We start from the raw sequence: 18142 nt of genomic DNA, 5'->3' as shown, positions 1-18142 counted from the left end.
TCGACAAATGACTGTTAACTTAAATTACATTTGTTTTATTTTTCAGGCTAAATATAAAGACTTATATGTAAAGAATATTTTGGGACATTATGTAGGCAGCTTTGAGGACCCATATCACACACACTGCATGAAAGTTGCAGCTCAAAACAGTGACGTAAGTTTGAAGACAATGGTTCATGCCTCACAGTGACATTGTTCGAGAGCTATAACAATCATGATCTATTTTTGGTTTTTCTCATTACAGAAAAGTTACAAAGCAGAATATGAAGAAGATAAAGGAAAATGCTATTTCCCTCAGACAATAACACAAGAATATGAAGCAATCAAGAAGCTGGACCAGTGTAAAGATGTAAGTTATCTGCCCTGAATTATTGAAATTGGGCTTGGGATTCTTGTGACATCTAGTGGTAAATTTAGCAGGAGTTTAATGGTAATATCTAGTGATTAGAAGGAGATAATTACACTTAACATTTTGGTTTTGGGGTGGAACCGGGGAACACAATAATTATGATGAGGAAGGCGATTTGTTACAAAATAATTTCAGATTTTATAGATCTTAACTTCCATTAGTTTGTATCTACATGAATTTGGGGCAAAAGAAGGACATGCAGGTTTGAGATAGGTGTTCATTATTTAACAAATTCACGTGAGAAGCCGTCCTGGGCCAGGCACTTTTCTTGGTGCTGAGAAAGACAGGGAAAAAGCCGGCAACCTCTTGAGCTCCCACTTAGTGGAGGAGACAATAAACAAAGGAAGGAGCACAGAAATAAGAAAGATGTCAAGCGATGATAAGAAAACTAAAATAGGATGATGATACAGAATTAAAATAGGACAATGTGTGAGAGAGTGACCGGATGGGCATCTTAGGTTGGGTGGTCACGGAAGATCTAAAACAGGCATGACCTGCCAGGCCAAGGTCAGCGGAGGAGCAGCAGGGAAGAACGGCCTAAGGAGAGAACAAGCTCAGTATTTAAGGAATTGAAAGGATGGGGTGGCTGAAATGTACTGGGGAGGAGGGCAGTAGTAAGAGGTGAAATGGCTGGAGATGAAGGAGGGGATGGATTCTGCAGGGATCATAAGCCGACGTGCAATTGAGACTGAATACCAAGTTCACTAAAGAGTCACTGTAAGGCTTCAGCAGGGGAAGGCTAATCTGGTTGCTGAGTTGCTGTAGGCAGACCAGAGGCAACTTGGGAGGTGGGGATCAAAGGAAAAAGAGAGAGAGAGAGACAGAGAAGTGAGAATGTAAACGCATCAACTAAATTTTCAGGAACAAAATAGACTTCATTTTGACCTGGAACCATTTTTTATGTTAGCGTATGTACAACCAAGAATATATTAATACATTATAATGTATAAATACATTATAAATTTCATTTAAGAACATCTTCTTTTCTAGCATACCTACAAAGTTCATCCAGATAAGACCAAGTTCACGGCAGTCACTGATACTCCTGTACTGTTGCAAGCCCAACTCAACACGAAACAGCTTAGTGATGTAAGTGCTTTGATTTATGCAAGCGTGCGTGACCCAGAGTGCTTTGCTCATTTAAAATGTAAGCATTTACATGCTTAATCTTTATGGGCTTAACTACCATCCCAATATTATTATTTTTCAAGATTTGTTTAATAAAACACAAATGAGGCTGCTAGATTGAATTGTAGCCTGAGGAAAGTTGTGTTAGACAATAATAAAAATAAATATTTTTTAATAACTCACTGATTTTTAGTGGGACTATCTTATTCATTAGGATCTGTCACATGCACACTAAAACTCCATGCCAACTTAAATAAACAGTGACAACAGAAGCATCTATTTTTGTAGGACAAGGCAAATATTTCCTATTCTTGAATTTGCTAACAAAGACTTTACAAAAAGAAAGGGCGCAGTAACAAGACAGACGTCGAACAATGACAAGAAAACTAATATAGAATGATGCCACAGAATTTAAGTGGGATGACATCAAAGAAAGAACTGGATGGGCACTTTAGATTGAGTAGTCAAAGAAAGTCTAAGACAAGCATGGTCCAGTCATGCCAAGATCAAGGGAAAAGCAGCAGTGCTTCTCAGACATCCACATTCATGCAATCACCTGCTGACCCTGTTGAAGTACAGATTCTGATTCAGTAGATCTGGGGGACTCCATATTCTGACTTTCTAATAAGCTCCTAGGTGATGCTGATGCTGTGATTGGTAGGCTACTCTTTGAACAGCAAGATGCTAACATAGCTAAGTCCTAGAGAGTAGTACACCCTTCTCAAGATAGGAAAGTGAAAGATACAGTGTGTCCTACTATAAAATATGTTTTAATGACACAAATTAGCTCATACCCAATTAGTAAAGAGGAGAATGGCATCAGTATAACCCAGAAGTCATTTTAGCTCATGTGCCACTTTTCTGAGCATCTTAATATTTTGTGTTCCAGTAAAGAACAGCTAAACACTAACATTACTGATCTAGCTGAACTCAGCAAGCTGCAGAGAAGTATAGTGCTGTATGTGGTCAGTCACTATCAGTCACTCTTCTTATTGGCTTAGGTAGGCAATGGACTCTGCCTTGGAATTACTTCTTGTATAGTTCTCAGTCTTGTGCATTTTTGCCTTTGGCTCCAAAATTAAACAGTCTCATCCGTTCTTTACACTCAATTCCTTACACCTAATGTCACATTTTAAAACATTTAAATAAAGTTCTGTGTTTAATATTTTAAGTAAGAATTCACAACTAGGTGCAGTGGCTCATGCCTGTGATCCCAGCACTTTGGGAGGCCGAGGCAGGCAGATTACTTGAGCCTAGGAGTTTGAAACCAGCCTGGGCAACCTGGCAAAATCCCATCTCTACAAAAATATTTTTAAAATTAGCTGGGTATGGTGGCACATGCCTGTAGTCTCAGCTACTCAGGAGGCTGAGGTGGGGGGATCACTTGAGCCTTGGAGGTGGAGGTTGCAGTGAGCCGAGATTGTGTCACTGCACTCCAGCCTGGATGATGGAGCCAGACCCTGTCTCAAAAATAATAATGATAATAACAATTTACATATCTTTTTAACTGTGCTAACATTTTGTTTACAACTGTTATTGTTTTTGTTAGTGCTTTAATTGCAGGAGTTCGTGTTCTCCAGACACAGCCTAGCAGTGTAGATCAGAAATGTGTTCCCATGTATATAACAGAATCTATGCAATGGCAGCCGGCAGCCCAAAGTATGGTTACACAGCAATCCCCCTTATCCACGGTTTTACTTTCCATAATTTCAGTTACCTGCAGTCAACCGTGGCCCGAAAATATGAAGTGAAATTCATATTTTCCAGAAATTCATAAATTTCCAGAAACAATTCATGAGTCTTAAATTGAATGTTGTTCTGAGTAGCATGATGAAATCTCACACCCATCCGCCTTTGTCCCTTCTTTATCAAGAAGGGTGAAAACATACAGTAAGATATTTTGAGTGAGACAAACCACATCCACATAACTTTTATTAAGTATATTATTATAATTTTTCTATTAGTTATTATTAATCTCTTATTGTGCCTAATATATAAATTAAACTTTATCGCAGGTATATATATATATAGGAAAGAACATAGTATATATAGGGTTCAGTGCCATCCATGATTTCAGGCAGCTACTGGAGGGTCTTGAAAAGTATCCCCCAAGGATAAAGGAGGACTGTGCCACAGTCCCTGAAATAGGGAATGACAGTTTGAATCCTGTGCGAGACTTTGGCTGAATTGAATATCTCTTTGAGGCATTTTTCTAAAAACAGCACTAATGCCTTAGCTGTATACGCTGTGCTAAATAAACTCAAAGAAGTTCCCCTGAACTGTTCGAATATCCTTTGTTTTTCAGCTGAATTACAAAGCAAAACATGAAGGTGAGAAGTTCAAGTGCCATGTACCAGCAGATGCTCCACAGTTTATCCAACACAGAGTCAATGCCTACAATCTGAGTGATGTAAGTACCAAAGCCACAGAAGCCTATGTTTGGTGTGCATGAAAAGAGAAAATGTTATAAATGTTAAAAGACAAGACTAGGAATTGTGCAAATAAACAACTGTTAAGATTGTTACCGTGTAAGTGGAGCTTTTAAGGCCAAAATGCTCTTAAGACTCCTTAGCTATCAGATTTCATTTTCTATGGTCTCTGTTACCACCAGAAGATCTCCAATTACCCATCTGCTATTCCCTGGAGTTTTACAACATCTTTCCTGTGTAAATGTCACATTTCACCTTCTCCAAGTGGTTGTCATTTTATAGCATCCTTATATAAATCAGGATAGCAGAGTGTTTAGAAAGTTTACAGTACATTAAAAAGAGTAGTTGATACTTATTTAGTGTTAGGGAGAAAGAAACTGGATGATAGATAAATCAATACTTATTCTACAATTTGATAAATATAGTATTTATAGGAGAAGTAAGTCTGTGTATACACAAATTTTCAATATATTTTTTTTTTTTACTGGATTATACTGTGTTTACTGTTGTTCTTATCATTCCTTTGCCGAATTTTTCTGTCCAGAATCTTTATAAGCAAGACTGGGAGAAGAGCAAAGCCAAGAAGTTTGACATTAAAGTGGACGCCATTCCCCTGTTGGCAGCCAAAGCCAACACCAAGAACACCAGCGATGTGAGTGTGGCCTAGGGACCTGGGGACCTGGACAGGGTGGCCTCAGGGACACCTGGTGAGTGGGATCTGGCATGTGTGATGTCTTTACAGGTGATGTACAAGAAAGACTATGAAAAGAGCAAAGGGAAAATGATTGGAGCCCTCAGCATTAATGACGATCCCAAGATGCTGCACTCCTTGAAGACAGCCAAAAACCAGAGTGATGTGAGTGTTTTTGTGAATGTGTCTTGTTTTCAAGATGGACTCCCTGCTAAGATGCCCAAGGGTAGTAGTGTGGAAAAGGATTTCATGAGCATGGGCTCTTTCACGTTCACAGAAGTACTGCTGTAGAGAACTTTAGAATGATGCCCCGGATCATTGCACCTCCCACATTTGAGGGGAGAAGTTACTGATTTGTACTGATACTCATTTCACTTTGAAAAATGTATGCATTAATATTTAATAGAATATTGATTATGTTCTTAAAACCTTTCAGAAAACACAAAATATTTTCAGATTTTTTTCTAATTGAAAAATAATTTTTAAAATGATAAATTTTCAAACTGTCTTTACTTTGGAAGACATTTATGAGTCACAAAAATCTTAATACAGTATCATTGTTCTTCATTGACTTTAGTAATGAGTTTGGTCTAGATCCAAGAAAAAGACTCCATTGATTATAAACCCCTTTGAGACTCGGATAAAAGATTTGAATCATCTATCTAGAAAATGAACATTTCTTTTCATGCCTTTTGCCTGAATTCTGGTGAACTCATGGGTTCCTTAAGGCTTGTCTATGGGCCATGTAACATTTTCCAGTTAAAATTCTTACTACAGAGAGACAAACATCTACTGTTGCAAATTATAGTATATATTGTGTATAAAATGTTTAGAGAATCCGTTAAGAGTGCTGAGCATGTTCAGTGTAGCTTGCAGATACTAGTTTTTTATGATGAAAGACAAGGGTGTTTGTGTCATTTAGTTTTAACCATGCTTTTATATAATGATCTATACATACCTCTTTAATTCATTTTGCATTTATTCTGTCATCACATAGCACTTTAAAACTTCTAATTCTGTAATTTTCTCTAGTAACTTCACAGTGGATTATGTCAGTATGTAGTGCTCACTTATATTACTATCTTGTTCACTACCTGAGTCTCCTCAGCTCAAGAAGGATATAACTCCCCACTGATAACATGTGCATTTTTATCTTTTGTTTTTATTCCTATCACAGAACCCAGTAGTAGGCACATAATAAATGCCCAATAAACATTTGTTAATTGATAGATGACCAAAACATATAGCAAATGAGTCATTCTCATGTAATATCCAGGCAAAATGCTAAGCTGCAGATATAGAATATGCATGGCTTTTTAAAAAGAATCTTTAAAGCCATTTGGATCTTTGACGACATTTTATATGTACTGGTATGTGTCAGCTGGTGTGAACATGAACAAAACAGTAACAACAATTTCTTCAAAATACTTCCACACACCTATTGCTGTTGCAATATTGCTTTATCAGTTTATTTCTAATGAAGACAAACTGTTGTTTTCAATGTTGTTGCAAACTATCAGAAAGTTTCCATACTTTACTTTTATAAACCAGGGTCTCAATTTTATAGTTAAGTAATAAATGTATTCAGTGAAAGTGACCACCCACAAAATGTGAGAAGGAAGATCAAGTTCCCTTAGAAAGCCAAAAGATCAGATCGTTTGCAAAAGGAATTGTTACAGAAGATTTGTAGTGCGCATCTGTGCTTGCCAGCTTAGGTCACTGTCTCTAACACATATGTGACCATGGGGAACTAGGATGAATTTAGAGTTTTCTTAAAGGCAGTGGATCAAAATTTTTCTGTCAAAGTAATTGGTGACTGGATATAATGAAGCTGGGAATTAGACCCAATTAGCACCTTGTCTAGCCATTCCAGGAAACCAGACAATGAAGGGAGCCCTCGAGGCCCAGTCAGTACATTTGGTTTATAACGCTGTACGGAAGGGCCAATGTTATTTTAATGGCTCAGTTTCTCAAACTTTTCTCCCATGAAGTCTTTTCACTGCTGCAATCTGAAGCTTCTTTTAAATTGTTGCTCAAATTGAACTTGATATGAAAACAACCCTTTGAGATTCTCAGTGGGGCTTATCTCCTGTCAACAATAGGTTAAAAAGCAGTTGACTATCCATTCAAAAATGACTCTATCCAGCCAAGAAACTAAGCCTACAGCCCTGTGTATGAAGTAGTCATTTTATTAAAATCAAATTGTCATATAGTTTTCATTACAATTAAAAAATGCTTCTTTACTGAAAACTCTTCATAGGTTAAATTACATTAATAATAGGAACACTTGTTAGTGGTCCTTGAGAAACCCTGTTTTAGAATAAAATCATTCCTGTTCCTGACTGAAGCAGAAGCTGTGGCCCAGACAGTTTCTCATTGATCTGAGGTCTGCCCATGTGTGCTTTTGGGGGAATTTCAATGGTGTAACATGTGAACACGTTTTTGGGCAAAATAACTACTCAGATGTTTGACTCTTTCTCTAACTTGTATTTATTGTTTATGGAAGATCTCTGTCTTTTCCGGAAATCCATTGAGGATTTGTGATAATAAATGATAATTTCCTATTCACAGCGCGAATATCGAAAGGATTATGAAAAGTCAAAAACTATCTACACGGCACCTCTTGATATGCTCCAAGTCACTCAAGCTAAGAAATCTCAGGCAATTGCCAGCGACGTTGATTATAAGCACATCTTACACAGTTACAGCTACCCGCCCGATAGCATCAACGTGGACCTTGCCAAGAAGGCATATGCACTACAGAGCGATGTGAGTAACCAGGGTTTCTGTAGCCCTTCTTTTAAAAAGACGGAAACTGAAATGGGCTTCAAAGTTGAGTGACGTTTTTGCACTTCTCAGAGTGCATTGTCGTATGTATGGAAGCAAACGACCCTTGTGGTTCTATAAGAGCATGCCTTTCAATGTTAGGAAGAACTGATCTGGCATGCACCCCATCACTGTTTCCCTCGAGGAAAGTTATCAACCTTGCTAAGTCTAGAGTCCTCTTCTGTAAAATGGAAATAAATCAAAAACATTGTTTGGAGGATGTAAATGCATGCAAAATACTTAGCATGGTGCCAGGCCCTGGTGAGTTCTCAATAAACATTCAGTATCTATCATCACTATTATCATAATCATCACATTCATCATTATCAATGATCTTTACATAGATTTCTATCTGAAAAGAAATATATCATTTAACATAAATATTTATAATAATGGTTTTTTCTGTAGATCAGAGCTTCTTTAAGCAAATTAATTTGTCCAAACTCTGCAACTGAATACTTCATCCTAACAATTCTATTTTTTAAAATGTGATAAAATGCACTAACATACATTTACCGCCTTTGCAGTTTTCAAGTATACAGTTCAGTGGTGTTAAGTGTATTAACATTGCTGTACAACCAATCCCCAGAGCCTTTTCATCTCCCAAACTGAAATTCTGTATTCATTAAACAGCAACTCCCATTTTCCTTCTTCCCCTAGCTTGTGGCAACCACCTATCTATGCTTTGTTTCTAAGTTTGACTAACCCTAGATACCTCATATATGTGAAGTCATACAGTATTTGTCTCTGTGTGGTTGGCTTATTTCACTTAGCAAAATGTCCTCAAGGTTCATCCATGTTGTAGCATGTATCAGAATTTCCTTTCTTTTTAAGGGTGAATAATATTCTATTGTATGGATATGCCACGTTTTATTCGCCCATTCATCTGTTGGTAGACATTTGGGTTGCTTCCACCTTAAAGCTATTTTGAATAATGCTGCTATGAATATGGGCGTGTGAATATCTTTGAGATCCTGCTTTCAATTCTCTTGGGTATAAACCCAGAAGTTGAATAGTTGAATCACATGGTAGCTCTATTTTTTATTCGTAGAGGAACCACCATACTGTTTTCTGCAGCGGCTGCAAAATTTTACGTTCCTACCACTAAGAATTCTATATTATGCATTGTTATTCTGCTTGTTATTAGTTTGATTTTGTTATGTTTTTTCATCCCAAATAGATCATAAGCCTCTGAAGGGCAGGAACTAAATGCTTTCTTGATTTTCTATTCTACTTAAAAGGCCCAGAGTAAAAACAACAGTTTGAATTTTGTATCTAAAATGTAAATTTTTGGTACCACCTATGCTCAGACAACAAGAGTAGCTCATTACTTTAATAGCATCAAGTAACTGTGCCTCAACTAGGACCAATTCCAAATAATAACCACTCTCTTATGCAAATTAACAAGTGCAACTATTTTAAAGTGTTTTGTTAGCCAGTGTAGAAACACTCCAAAGTTGACCAGTACACATGAAGGGCCATGTGGGCAAACACTCAGTACAAATAATTCTATTAAGTCTTATGTAATTAGGAAATTAGAAAATGAGCAAATAATCCACCTTCAATGCGGCCTTCAATTTTAATTTGATAGAAACATAATACTTAAAGTTCCAGTGAACAAACGTCTCACATTTGGTTAACTGACAATTTCACTTCTTTGAAGTGCAAATTTGACTTGAGCATTTTCCAGGTTGGAATTAGAGTACCACATGCTTCCATTAAGTTGGAAATAAGGATGAAATGGAACATACACCAGTTAGAAGGAAAGCAAAAATCTAAGAGCTGTTACTATATCTCACCAAAGAAATATATAAAATAACCTTAATGTCTGGAGTAAAGAAGCTGGTCAGAAATCTCAAAAACATTGTTTTGGGTAAAACATTGATGATTTTGCATAATGATGTTGACACAGCAAAGAAATGTAACCTTTCTCTTGGTGTTTTAGGTTGAATACAAAGCTGACTACAATAGCTGGATGAAAGGTTGTGGCTGGGTGCCTTTTGGGTCCTTAGAAATGGAAAAGGCCAAGCGAGCTTCAGACATTCTCAATGAGGTAAAGCCACTGGGTGTGTCAGAGGGAGAGTGGTGACTGTGTTGTGTTAAAGTTCTCTAAACCATGGGCAGTGCTCCTTCATTGCTTCATTCTCAGTCACTGTTGCTGAGGAAAAGAGCTTACCAAGTGCATGAATTACCCGGGTAGACCAGCACAAACCTTTATATTACCAAAATCATTTATGTTAACCATTCATTATGGAAATATGTTTAACAACTTTATTAAGGATAACTTGTTAACCGTTTATGTTAACCATTTATGTTAACCATTCATTATAGAAATATTTTTAACAATTTTATTAAGGTATAACTTGCATACGATAAAAGTCCCTCATGTTAAGTGTACACCTTGACAAGTTTTAATAAATTCATGTAATTGTGTAGTCATCACTGCAATTGAATTTTAAAATGCTGCTAGCACCCCAGAAAGTTTCCCCCCAAAACTGCAGCTCTCATCTTCAGCCCCAGGCAACCACTGATTTGCATTCTATCTCTCAAGTTTTATCTTTTCTAGAAATTTCTTTTGTATCTGGCTTCTTTCACTTCATGTAATGTTTCTGTGATTCATCCATGTTTCTGCTTATAATTTTTTTTTAATTATTGAGTAGTAATCTTTTGTGTGGATTTATTAAGTTGGTACAAAAGTAATTGCAGTTTTGACTTTAAAAGTAATGGCAAGAACCACAGTTACTTTTGCCCCAGCATAATACGTACCACATTGTTATTATTGTTTCACCTGTTGGGGGATATGTGGATGGTTTCTATTTTTTTGTGATTATGAATAATGCGGCCATTATAGAAATTGTCTTTGGAGAATTATTCCCTATGTCATATTCTGGTTGGCTTTGAAGTAAAATATAAATTCAGTGTAAGAAAAAATAGTGATGATCTTGAGGCTCATAAGGCAGCAAGGTTATGTGTCCCTCCTCCGTGACAGTTGAAGACTCACTGCTGTCAGGGGAGTACATCCGCAAGGAGGGCAGACTACACAAAGGACAGAGGTGTGGTATGAGCGTTGTCTTCCACACTCAAGTTTTACGTTTCGTTCAGTATTTTTTTTTTTAATTTATTTATTATTATTATACTTTAAGTTCTAGGGTACATGTGCATAACGTGCAGGTTTGTTACATATGTATACTTGTGCCATGTTGGTGTGCTGCACCCATCAACTCGTCAGCACCCATCAACTCGTCATTTACATCAGGTATAACTCCCAATGCAATCCCTCCTCCCTCCCCCCTCCCCATGATAGGCCCCGGTGTGTGATGTTCCCCTTCCCGAGTCCAAGTGATCTCATTGTTCAGTTCCCACCTATGAGTGAGAACATGCGGTGTTTGGTTTTCTGTTCTTGTGATAGTTTGCTAAGAATGATGGTTTCCAGCTGCATCCATGTCCCTACAAAGGACACAAACTCATCCTTTTTGATGGCTGCATAGTATTCCATGGTGTATATGTGCCACATTTTCTTAATCCAATCTGTCACTGATGGACATTTGGGTTGATTCCAAGTCTTTGCTATTGTGAATAGTGCCGCAATAAACATACGTGTGCATGTGTCTTTATAGCAGCATAATTTATAATCCTTTGGGTATATACCCAGTAATGGGATGGCTGGGTCATATGGTACATCTAGTTCTAGATCCTTGAGGAATCGCCATACTGTTTTCCATAATGGTTGAACTAGTTTACAATCCCACCAACAGTGTAAAAGTGTTCCTATTTCTCCACATCCTCTCCAGCACCTGTTGTTTCCTGACTTTTTAATGATCGCCATTCTAACTGGTGTGAGATGGTATCTCATTGTGGTTTTGATTTGCATTTCTCTGATGGCCAGTGATGATGAGCATTTTTTCATGTGTCTGTTGGCTGTATGAATGTCTTGAGAAATGTCTGTTCATATCCTTTGCCCACTTTTTGATGGGGTTGTTTGTTTGTTTCTTGTAAATTTGTTTGAGTTCTTTGTAGGTTCTGGATATTAGCCCTTTGTCAGATGAGTAGATTGCAAAAATTTTCTCCCATTCTGTAGGTTGCCTGTTCACTCTGATGGTAGTTTCTTTTGCTGTGCAGAAGCTCTTTAGTTTAAGTTCATATGGAACCAAAAAAGAGCCCGCATCTCCAAGACAATCCTAAGTCAAAAGAACAAAGCTGGAGGCATCACGCTACCTGACTTCAAACTATACTACAAGACTACAGTAACCAAAACAGCATGGTACTGGTACCAAAACAGAGATATAGACCAATGGAACAGAACAGAGTCCTCAGAAAGAATACCACACATCTACAGCCATCTGATCTTTGACAAACCTGAGAGAAACAAGAAATGGGGAAAGGATTCCCTATTTAATAAATGGTGCTGGGAAAATTGGCTAGCCATAAGTAGAAAGCTGAAACTGGATCCTTTCCTTACTCCTTATACGAAAATTAATTCAAGATGGATTAGAGACTTAAATGTTAGACCTAATACCATAAAAATCCTAGAGGAAAACCTAGGTAGTACCATTCAGGACATAGGCATGGGCAAAGACTTCATGTCTAAAACACCAAAAGCAATGGCAGCAAAAGCCAAAATTGACAAATGGGATCTAATTAAACAGTATTTTGTTTTCAATGAAAACCATTTTGTCTGCTCAAAGATCTTCCAGAAGAAAGTTCTAGGTAGTGGTTTTTAGAAGTCTGAAGCTGAAAGAGTGATGATACTAACTGGGATGTACAATATGCACAAAGGAAGAGGACTGGGAAAATAGAGACGAATACAGGAATAAGATAGCCAGAAGTTGTCAGCTCCCAGTGGGCACACCTCCCCAGGGTCTCCTCTGCAGTGCCCCTTTAGCGCTTTGGTGATAACTTATGTACTAACCACATTAAGGCTTGCAGAGCAAAAGTCCTGTCTCTCAATAATAATTCCTAGCTGTTGGCCTAGTTCCTCAATTCCTCCTCCTTCAACCAGACAGCTTCTTGATGCCATTTGCTGATGGAATAACAGGGAAAAAGAGAACTTGTTTGTGTCATGCAAAGACACTCCAAATCTCCTTGCTTGCTTTTCTGTCAAACCTTTAGAAAACTCTGTAGTGTTTCTGGATTCTGCTTAGCTGAGGGTATCTTCTTTCATGTCATAGGCAAGAAATTAAGACAGGAGTCTGGTTCCTGAGAGCAGTATATGTGTCTGTGCTGTCCCAAACCGTCCACAATTAAATGGATTTTTAAAAATACTGACTTTTGTATGGCATTCATCAAGCCAATCAAGAATCTAGTATTTTTACATTTTAAAATCATGGAAGAAATCTTCCTTGTCACTTCAAAATAAATTTCAAGGATTTTGATGTATAAACCTTCAGTGAAAAACAAAGTTGTTTTTCTGTTTTTGATTTGCCGAACAGAAAAAATATCGCCAACATCCAGACACGCTCAAGTTTACCTCGATTGAAGATGCTCCAATTACAGTACAGTCTAAAATTAATCAGGCCCAGAGGAGTGATGTAAGTGTTAATCCTATCTATATGTTAATAGATGTTAACTAATACAAATACATTTGTATTTCAAATGTACTGATCACCTCTAGTCATTATACAATATGGATACCCAATTACACAAGCATCTGTACAATTCCCCAGCTGTTCATTAAGAAAGCATGCCTAATTCATGTATTTACAGTGACGTGTATTGTATTGACTGTCCTTTTAGCCATTTGACATTGCTTTCTAAGGAAAAGGTAAGAGGAACTTCTCTTAATGACAACAAAAACTACAAGCCTATTTCTAGGAAAGACCAGAAAGAATGAGTATATCAAATGGGGAGCAGTTATATTTTAAGTCAGCACTAAAACAAAACTTATACATAATCAAAACCACCCCTAAGTCCCTCTAACTGCCCACAAAATATAATATAGGCAGTTGGTGTATTCTACCCTATTATACTTTGCTGAGCTCAGGAAAGTGTTTGCAGTTTACCATTTTCATCAAGTCACCTCCTTGGGACTAGTTACCACTAAGTGCCCCTAACTAGGCCCAGAAGTTCCTACTGCAAGTTCCGAGGGATCTTTGCAAAACTTAATAAGCACTGAGACAGGGTCCTAAGCAACTGCATGCGTGACCTTGAATGCCTACAGATATTTGCACATAAATATGCAAATGCACAAAGAGTGTCCTTCCTAAAACCGCCTCTGTGAAATATGATCCATTAGGAAATTATTTGCCGATGCCATTAAACTTTTCTCTCTACTTTATTTATTTGTTTGTTTATGCATTTTTATCTCTTTCAGATCGCTTACAAAGCCAAAGGAGAGGAAATTATTCACAAATACAACCTACCAGCAGACCTGCCTCAGTTCATCCAGGCTAAAGTTAATGCCTACAATATCAGTGAGGTGTGTGGGTAGACTCACGGGCTGATGTGTGTGTCCAGACTTTACTAACATGGTCTCTAAGTTGTACTTAAATGACATTTTTCTTTCAGAATATGTACAAAGCAGACTTGAAAGACTTGAGCAAGAAGGGATACGACCTGAGAACTGATGCGATTCCCATCAGAGCTGCCAAAGCTGCCAGGCAGGCAGCAAGTGACGTAAGTCCAGCTGTGGTTACACATAGGCAACTAGAAAATGTGAGTGGGTGGGCTTGGGGTCTGACAATGACCCAAAAGTCTCCATGCATGTGGTCCCCAATGGGAAGAAAATCTGATTGAAAACTATTCAGGAAATAAAGTTCCCTAAATAGATTTAAATTTCCTGGGGGGAAAGGATTTGTATAACCTTCTACTGCTCAGTTCTAATCAAGCCTCCTCACTTAAAATTCTCATCTGTATTTCTACACTCACTCACACGACTTCTCTTGTGGAGATCCAGAAGTGACTTACCATGTAAGTCATAATAGCCCCCTGATGGTAAAATTTTATCTCAAAACTTTATTAATTTATATGATTTCCTTCTTTCCCTTTCCTCTCCCTTTTTCCTTCATTACTTCTATAGACAGGCCTCAATTTCACACCTCTAATAGCCAGTCTTTGGGTTCTATTACAGTTAAGAATTTTATTTCTTATCCTATTTATCTTTAACCAAGATGTGAACTGAAGTCACTTTGCTCTTTGAGATTTAAATAAAATTGGCTCAAGCCCCCATCTGTTATTCTATAGGAAATGGAATTCCCCTCTCCATGATTTCTGTGGAGTCTCCGAGGTTTTTGTTTCTCTGCTTACCTCTGCCTCCTGGCTGGCTTGAGCTCATCTGCGCCCTCCTCCTGTGGGTCTCTTCTTGCTGCTCTGTATGACCCAGAAATGAAACACAGCCCCTTCCTTTTGACTTCCCAGAGTCCCAAACACCACTTTACTGATTGTTTGAAATTAGGTTTACATCGCTCCAGTGTAAATATGTGATGATTGAATAACAAATGTCCTTGTCCTGAAATGCCCCTGTCCCACCCAGAATTTCTTACTGACCCCCTCTCTCTGTGGGTGCTTTCCTCCCGCCACCCCTGCCCCAACATACCACAAACCTTCCCTCATGGCTCTGCTTCTCAGTGTCCCACAGTGCCCTCCACATGTCTCCGAGGAAGCTCAGTCCCCCCCCACACTTTGTTATCCAGAGCCAGTTAGTGTTTACCTCCTCCTGGCTCTGGGTTTCCCTTTGAATATCCAAGGACTTATTACATTCTACTGTTATTAATATTAATCATCCTACCACTACTAAAAATTCTAAAACTAATCAAATATCTAGCTACTTGCACTCTAGTAGCACAATATAATTGGTAGAGATTGTAACCTATTATCTTTTTATTTTCTCTACCAATGTCTAAATGCAAAGGAAGAATATAAAGATTTATTTTGTCACTGATACAAATTATGGTGATGCCCCCCATTTCAACCTCGCTTGGATAGGCAGAAACAGCTACAGACAATCAAATGGGTTCCCTAATACTTAACATTTTTATTTTAAGCAGACTACATTTCAGAGCATATCCAAGTGAATTGTTGTTTGGTTACTGATGTACAGGAAGTTTTGGGAAGCTCAATTACTTCAAATTATGGCTTCATTGTTTAGTAAAACCCTCCAAACTACATTTTAAATTATGCTCACCTTTGTTTACAATAGGTTCAATACAAAAAAGACTATGAAAAAGCTAAAGGGAAAATGGTTGGCTTCCAAAGTCTTCAAGATGACCCTAAACTGGTTCATTATATGAACGTGGCCAAGATACAATCAGATCGGGAGTATAAAAAAGACTATGAGAAGACAAAGACCAAATACAACACGCCCCATGATATGTTCAATGTGGTGGCAGCTAAGAAAGCTCAGGATGTGGTGAGCAATGTCAACTATAAGCATTCTCTCCATCATTACACCTACTTGCCTGACGCCATGGACCTGGAGCTGTCTAAGAACATGATGCAGATACAGAGTGATGTAAGAGTCGTTTACTCCTCAAGAAACCCCCTGTTAAGTTCAGAGCCTGCCATGAAAAGCACCCTGGCCTAGGCCCTCACTCCTCTTTTCTCCATTGCTGTAGAACGTCTACAAGGAAGACTACAACAACTGGATGAAAGGCATTGGCTGGATTCCTATCGGTAGTCTCGACGTCGAAAAAGTTAAAAAGGCCGGTGACGCTCTGAATGAAAAGAAGTACAGGCAACATCCAGACACCCTCAAATTTACCAGCATTGTGGACTCCCCAGTTATGGTCCAGGCAAAGCAGAACACGAAGCAAGTCAGTGATGTGAGTACAACAAAATAGAGAGGACAGAGGATATGGAGCAAGATTTTTAGAAAAGTAAACAGCAGCCCAATATTTTTCTTTTTCTGGGCCAATATCTTTCCATTTTAAATTTATTATTTTGTTTATTTAAATTGTTTAAAATTACAGTTATGTGTAGTTTGGGCACTAACGTTTTCTTCTCTTGCCTTTTATCTTCCTTTTTTAAAATTTCCTTTTTAACCATCTTTGAAATATTTTTTTATTGAATAAATGACAGTGAAAAAATTCTATTCTAGACTACACACATACACATGCACACACATACATACACAGAATTTAAGCTTAAATCCCAGACACTTTATTTTGGCAGATTTGTTGTATTCAATTACATATTAAGTTTCTCTTATTTTCTTTTCATATATAAAACATTAATACAGAGAAGTAATAGATATAAATATATGTTTTCGCTCCTAAGAATTCAGCATACACAATTATCACAGAGAGTTTTTAACTTACGTCTGATTGAGGCAAATATCGTTTGCCTGCCTGTTCATGAGCAGCGTCTATGCTCTGGCTAAAGTCAAAGTTTCTAAAGGAAAGTTTGGTATACAGAAGATCAAAAGCATTCACTTGTTTATTTAATGAATACTTTTTGAACATCTACCATGTACCAGGCATTGTATTACCTGCTGATGGCATAAAGATGAAATAGATGAGGATTCGTGGGATATAGAAATTCACAAGAATGTAGGGTAAGAGCATAAGACAAAGACATGACTACAAACAGAGCATTGTCCTCAAGAGAGACAAATGCTGCAGGAGAGGAAAATGTTAAGTACAAGGGAGGTGCCTTGTACACAGGTAACTGCCTACCAGCGTTTCCCGGGCAAGTGAGAGAAGCGAGCATTGCTGGCAAAAGGAACAACATAACAGCAGTAGAAAAAGAATGAACAATATAACAGCAGTAGGAAAGGAATGAAAAAGTGTAAAAGCAAAAGGTTCAGGATTGTAACCTGATTAGTAAGGGACTCATATGCTAATTTTTAGAGTCTGGATATTAGGGGGTAGGTAAGAAGAGATGTTGAATATGTCTAATCCATGGAGCCACATTATCAGGCCTGTGTTTTAAAAGACAGTGCTGGCCCCAAGTGTGGAGACTTTGGAAAGAGGAGAGACTGGAGGTGAGAAGATGAATTTAGAAGGCTGTCACTGAAATCCAAGGAAGGTTTAATTGGACTGAAGCTAAGAGAGTAGCAGTGGCAGAGAAGGAGCTGTGTAGAAGGTCGAATTCATGAATCTGATTGCTTAGATATTGTTCTTAAAGACAATGAGGACTTAGAGGTAGCTTTGAGTCCTAGAAGAAATTATTTAGTATTTGGGGATTAATTTAGCTATTAGCCATGTCAGATTTTATCTTGGGTACATGCATACCAGTTTACATGTCATATTCCACATAGTCATGCCTGGAAAGTAAGGATATATATGATAAATGAGAATTATGAGATTGAAAATCTACTTGTGATTCTGGCTCTATTTTAGTTTTAGGAACTAAGTAATGTATTTCTTTTTTTTTTTTTTTTTTTTTTTGAGACAGAGTCTCGCTCTGTCGCCCGGGCTGGAGTGCAGTGGCCGGATCTCAGCTCACTGCAAGCTCCGCCTCCCGGGTTCACGCCATTCTCCTGCCTCAGCCTCCCAGTAGCTGGGACTACAGGCGCCCACCACTGCGCCCGGCTAATTTTTTGTATTTTTTAGTAGAGACGGGGTTTCACCGTGTTAACCAGGATGGTCTCGATCTCCTGACCTCGTGATCCGCCCGTCTCGGCCTCCCAAAGTGCTGGGATTACAGGCTTGAGCCACCGCGCCCGGCCAGGAACTAAGTAATGTATTTCTAATAGCAGGAGGAGGATGCAGTAAGATTTCTGCA

General features: G+C 38.1%; 1 protein-coding gene across 50 annotated transcripts in view; it reads left to right on the top strand.

Moving 5' to 3' along the window:
- Positions 1 to 18142, top strand: part of NEB (nebulin) — a 225713-nt gene that overhangs the window by 36774 nt on the left and 170797 nt on the right. For all 50 annotated transcript variants that reach the window (XM_005573144.5, XM_045367036.3, XM_065525475.2 and 47 more), the window contains exons 22-34: positions 47 to 154; positions 245 to 349; positions 1400 to 1498; positions 3843 to 3947; positions 4511 to 4618; positions 4709 to 4822; positions 7229 to 7426; positions 9429 to 9536; positions 12913 to 13011; positions 13794 to 13898; positions 13988 to 14095; positions 15618 to 15929; positions 16033 to 16239. In XM_005573144.5, coding sequence (XP_005573201.3) covers positions 47 to 154; positions 245 to 349; positions 1400 to 1498; positions 3843 to 3947; positions 4511 to 4618; positions 4709 to 4822; positions 7229 to 7426; positions 9429 to 9536; positions 12913 to 13011; positions 13794 to 13898; positions 13988 to 14095; positions 15618 to 15929; positions 16033 to 16239 — 1776 coding nt within the window. The remainder of the gene's footprint in view (positions 1 to 46; positions 155 to 244; positions 350 to 1399; positions 1499 to 3842; positions 3948 to 4510; positions 4619 to 4708; positions 4823 to 7228; positions 7427 to 9428; positions 9537 to 12912; positions 13012 to 13793; positions 13899 to 13987; positions 14096 to 15617; positions 15930 to 16032; positions 16240 to 18142) is intronic.

The sequence above is a fragment of the Macaca fascicularis genome, chromosome 12 (assembly GCF_037993035.2).
Source record: "Macaca fascicularis isolate 582-1 chromosome 12, T2T-MFA8v1.1".
Lineage (NCBI taxonomy): Eukaryota > Metazoa > Chordata > Mammalia > Primates > Cercopithecidae > Macaca > Macaca fascicularis.
This window is presented reverse-complemented; position numbering and strand designations above follow the sequence as displayed.